This window comes from Pediculus humanus, genomic scaffold (assembly GCF_000006295.1).
Source record: "Pediculus humanus corporis 1103172108296 genomic scaffold, whole genome shotgun sequence".
In the NCBI taxonomy this organism is placed as follows: Eukaryota; Metazoa; Arthropoda; class Insecta; order Psocodea; family Pediculidae; genus Pediculus; species Pediculus humanus.
Genome location: NW_002987865.1, coordinates 539,088 through 543,539, shown reverse-complemented (window position 1 = coordinate 543,539; position 4,452 = coordinate 539,088). Strand labels below are relative to the sequence as shown.

Here is a 4,452-nt window from a genome sequence, read left to right as displayed (position 1 = left end):
TTATGTTAAAAACACAACTCGATATTCTTTACATACTTGTAACCAAAACTCATGTGCAATAATTAATGTAAAAAAAAGTTTAAGTAATTTAAGAATAGTTACAAAATGTAAAGATAAAAAATGAATTTATAAAATCGCTCAAATCATTTACATTTTTATAGTGATAAAGCAAATTTTGGCTCTTGTTTTGTGCCTTCGATAAAACTTTTACCCTTATTCGTTACAAATTTAATTATTCAAAAAAAAAAAAAACAAATTTATTTATCATAAATTTAATTATAAAATACGCCAAAACAAAGAAAAAGAAAAAATGCTTTTTCACTATTTATAATTTGATTGGCTATTATTTTTGTTAAAATTATTATTTATTTACAATATTAAGGATCTCTTTTTATTTTATATAATTTTTTTACTGATGCTAAACTTAATCCTACACCTGAGTATATTCTCTTAAAATATTTAATTTAAGTAAATTTTTTACTTATAGTGCAATAACAAAAACAAAAATTATTTAAATTGTTTTATTTAAGCAGTGGTTTCAAATTTTGACAAGGTTTTTATTATTATTATTATTAATGTTAGCATCTAGTTTAATTTATTTATGTATAAATCTGTCTGATTTTACTATTCAGTATTAATTTATTGGTTCCTATTAATAAAACATGCTGCTCACACATATTAACATTACAGTGATTGTAATAAATATATAACAAGTGCACCATCACATATATTTTCTAGTCTTTTACAAAATTTTTTTTTTACATGGTTATATTTTATTTAAATGTTAAAAAAAAAAAATTTCCCCCATTAATTTTCATTAATATTTTAAATGACAAACAGAAAATAGTACAATTAAATTCTTTGTTATAACAAATATTTTTTGTTCTACTTTATTATTATTATTATTAATAAATTAAGAAATAAATGTTAATAAAAAAAATTTTTATTTTGTTTGTTTTTAACCGTTTAATTTCTTACTTTCTTTGTTCTTTTTTTTTTTAAACATTTTATCTTTGAAACATTAAAAGTTCCTTTTTTTAAAAATATTATTGTAAAAATATTAATAATAATAATTATTTCAATTTTTTTTTAGAAAATAAAAAGTAATTTAAAATTTTAATAAATTTTATTGCCCTGAATTATATAGCATTTATCGATGTTAATTTTCGAACACATAAATTAAATTTTAATTTCTCGAACCAATTACTTCACCTAATTACAACAAACAAAATTTTTTTTTTTTTAATCACTAAAACTATTAAAAATAAATGCATATACATAAATTATTTTGTAATTTTTTTAACAATTTGTTACTTTACAATAAGTATTATAATAATAATAATAATAATAATAATGATAATACAAAAATTTGTTAAGGCGCGCATGACATATACATAAATTTACCTTATCAAACAATATGTTTGATTTTTCTTCGAAAAATACATGGTTAATATATGACTAATTAAATTAATAAAAAAAAAAATATCACTGGGAAAAAAAAACATTAAACTTTGAACTTTAACCCTTGTTAAAATTTAATTCAAAATATTTTGGACGCAGTTTGTAAAAAAAAAAAATCATTTTGAAATTATTTTAAAAATTATTTAATAATAAACACAGACATGATATATATTATTTTTATCTGTAATAATTACATATTATAATATTTATTTGACACTCGGACCAAAAAAAATTTAGCAAGCAAGCAAATTTATTTATTTATCCTGTCTTGCATGAAGTGTAGTAGTTAATAAACTGGTATATATATTATAATATTTATCCTATATTAATTTTGTTGTTTTATTAAACTATCCCATTTAACATGAACTTCTGGTGTTAAATGAATTATATTAACATGAACAGCTTGAGTTTTTTCAAATTTTGGTGGAATCGGACATAATCTATATTCGACTTCATCACCAGGTAATGGCACATATTCTCCTTCGATACTTAACAACAAAAAAAAAAAAAATTATTTTTAATATAAAATAAATATTAAAGATGGAAGAATGACTTTCAATTTGGGATACTTACTCTGAGATGTGTACAAAAATATCTTCTCCAGTTCGATTTGACGTTATAAATCCATGACCTTTTTCACGACAAAACATTTTAACCGTACCTTTTTCAATAGGATTTTCAAATGCTTTAGCCGATGTTGAATTTGTTCTAGTACGCCTTGTGATTATTGGACTAGGTAAGGATAAATGTTTTATATATGGTTCTGTAGGAGTGGTTATAGAATCCGAAAGGCTTGCCTTTTTATTCATGACAGATTCGGAATTTTGGATTTATTATGATAAATTATCCAAATTACTTATATGGCGTACAAAGTCTAAAAATCCTTACCGTCAAAAAAATGGTAATAAAAAAAACTGACAAAACACAAATTTATTCGTTTTAAAAATAAAAAAATAATTTTATTTAATTTTTAAAAAAAAATTTTTTAACAATTATTTTCGTATATTAATTCATCAGAAAATTAATTAACCGAACTTATTTTTTTAACAAAAAAAAAAAAAAAAAAAAAAAACAAAAATAAACCTGAGATTTTATAATATAAACCTTAAAAATTATTAAAAATTTGTGCGAAATTCAGTTGTGCCAACTCAAAAGCAAAAAAAATAATTAACGGATTAATTAATATGGAAAATTTTTTTTTTTGAATATTATTCTTACTCATTATGTACATATTTTTTTAATATTTTTTTGTAGAAAAAATTAAATAAAAATAAAATAAAATAATAATTTTATACTTTTTATTTTGATTTTCACCTCAAGTGTGTTTTTAATTTACTTTCTTTTATTTTTGTACCGAAATTTTATCTCAAGTATTATAATTTTATAATTTATCAATATAAACAATTATTATTTTCAAATATTTACTATTTATTTATTTATTTTTTATTTTTTAAACCCTAAAAAAATGAATAATAATTTTACAAAGTTTAATTTATATTATAAAGTTTATGTAAAAGTTAAAATTTATACAAAATATTTTTATGTTGAAAACTTTGATTACATTAAATAATTTTTTTTTTAGGTTATGATTTATTTAATAACTTTATTAATTTGAAATAAAACAATATAAAAGATTTCAGTTTTTGCCTCTTAGTCTTAATTACAACAAAAAGAACTTAAATTTAACTTTAATAAATAGTTTAAACATGGAGTCAACGGTTAATTGATGATGTTTTATTTTATTGTCGATAAAATCAGTATTGGTAATATTGGCACAGTTGAAAGTTCAATCAATTTGTATCAAAAACAAATTATTTAAAACTATTAAGGAGATTAATAAATAAAATGATAATAATTTTATTTTTGACATTGTTAACTTATCTTCCAGAAGTTCATTTAAAACTTTTTAATGTTTTATTTATTACTGTGGATGATCTTAGGCCAAGCATTGGAGTTTATGGTGATTTAAATGCTGTAACTCCAAATATTGATTTATTGGCTAAAGATGGAGTCATTTTTAAAAATGCTTTTGCTCAGGTATTGTCTTTATAAAGTTAATTTTGCTGCTGCTGATTATTATTATTCCTTATTTAAAAAAATGCAATAAAATTTTAGCAAGCGCTTTGTGCTCCCAGTAGGAATTCTTTTTTAACGAGTCGAAGACCTGATACATTACATTTATACGATTTTTATTCATACTGGAGAAAACTTGAAGGAAATTTTACAACATTACCGGAATATTTTAAAGAAAATCATTATTTTACAAAAAGTATTGGAAAAATATTTCATCCTGGTAATTTGCCTTCTGTGTGTGTAGTCAAATGTTATCAATAATAAAAATTTGTTTTAATGATATCACTCATTTGTTTTTTTTTTTAGGAATTTCATCCGGTTTTACCGATGATTACCCTTACAGTTGGTCAGAACCCCCATGGCATCCCCCCAGTGATATTTTTAAAGATGCTCCAGTTTGTTTGGAAGGTGATAAAAAATTTTCAAATTTATACTGTCCTGTAAAAGTTTCAGAGCAACCAATGAAAACTTTACCCGATCTTGAATCAGTGCAAGAAGCGAAAAAATTTCTCAAACACTATAAAAGTGTCAAACCATTTTTTTTAGCAGTTGGTTTTCACAAACCTCACATACCCTTTAAATTTCCAGAAAAATATGCAGGTGCGTATACCTGATTTTTTTTTTTTATTTAAGGTTTTTTAAATGAGTTTCCCAAAAAAAAAAAAAAAGAAAAATTTGTTACAGATTTACATCCGATAAAAAACATAACTTTGCCTGATTTAAAATATTATCCTCCTGGATTGCCAACCATCGCTTGGAATCCTTGGAATGACATTAGAAAAAGACACGACATTGCTCGTCTTAATGTGACGTATCCATTTGCATCTCTTTCAGGTTTTGATTAATTAATAAAAAAAAAAACTTTTTTACATTTAAACACATTGACATGAATTGAAACAAAGAAAAACTTTTTTTTTT

The 4,452-nt window shown here is 21.8% G+C and overlaps 2 protein-coding genes across 2 annotated transcripts in view; one reads left to right on the top strand and one right to left on the bottom strand.

Moving 5' to 3' along the window:
• Positions 1 to 1,786: 1,786 nt before the first annotated feature.
• Positions 1,787 to 2,270, bottom strand: Phum_PHUM557470 (calcium-regulated heat stable protein, putative; the record flags this gene model as incomplete). Its single annotated transcript, XM_002431852.1, has 2 exons — positions 1,787 to 1,949; positions 2,035 to 2,270. The coding sequence occupies 2 exons, from the start codon at positions 2,268 to 2,270 to the stop codon at positions 1,787 to 1,789; spliced, it is 399 nt and encodes a 132-aa protein (XP_002431897.1).
• A 1,036-nt stretch (positions 2,271 to 3,306) lies between these two features.
• Positions 3,307 to 4,452, top strand: part of Phum_PHUM557360 (Iduronate 2-sulfatase precursor, putative) — a gene marked incomplete at both ends in the record, with an annotated part of 2,388 nt that continues 1,242 nt past the window's right edge. Inside the window, 4 exons of the mRNA XM_002431851.1 lie at positions 3,307 to 3,498; positions 3,577 to 3,754; positions 3,841 to 4,134; positions 4,219 to 4,368. Of these exons, the coding sequence (XP_002431896.1) occupies positions 3,307 to 3,498; positions 3,577 to 3,754; positions 3,841 to 4,134; positions 4,219 to 4,368 (814 nt within the window). The remainder of the gene's footprint in view (positions 3,499 to 3,576; positions 3,755 to 3,840; positions 4,135 to 4,218; positions 4,369 to 4,452) is intronic.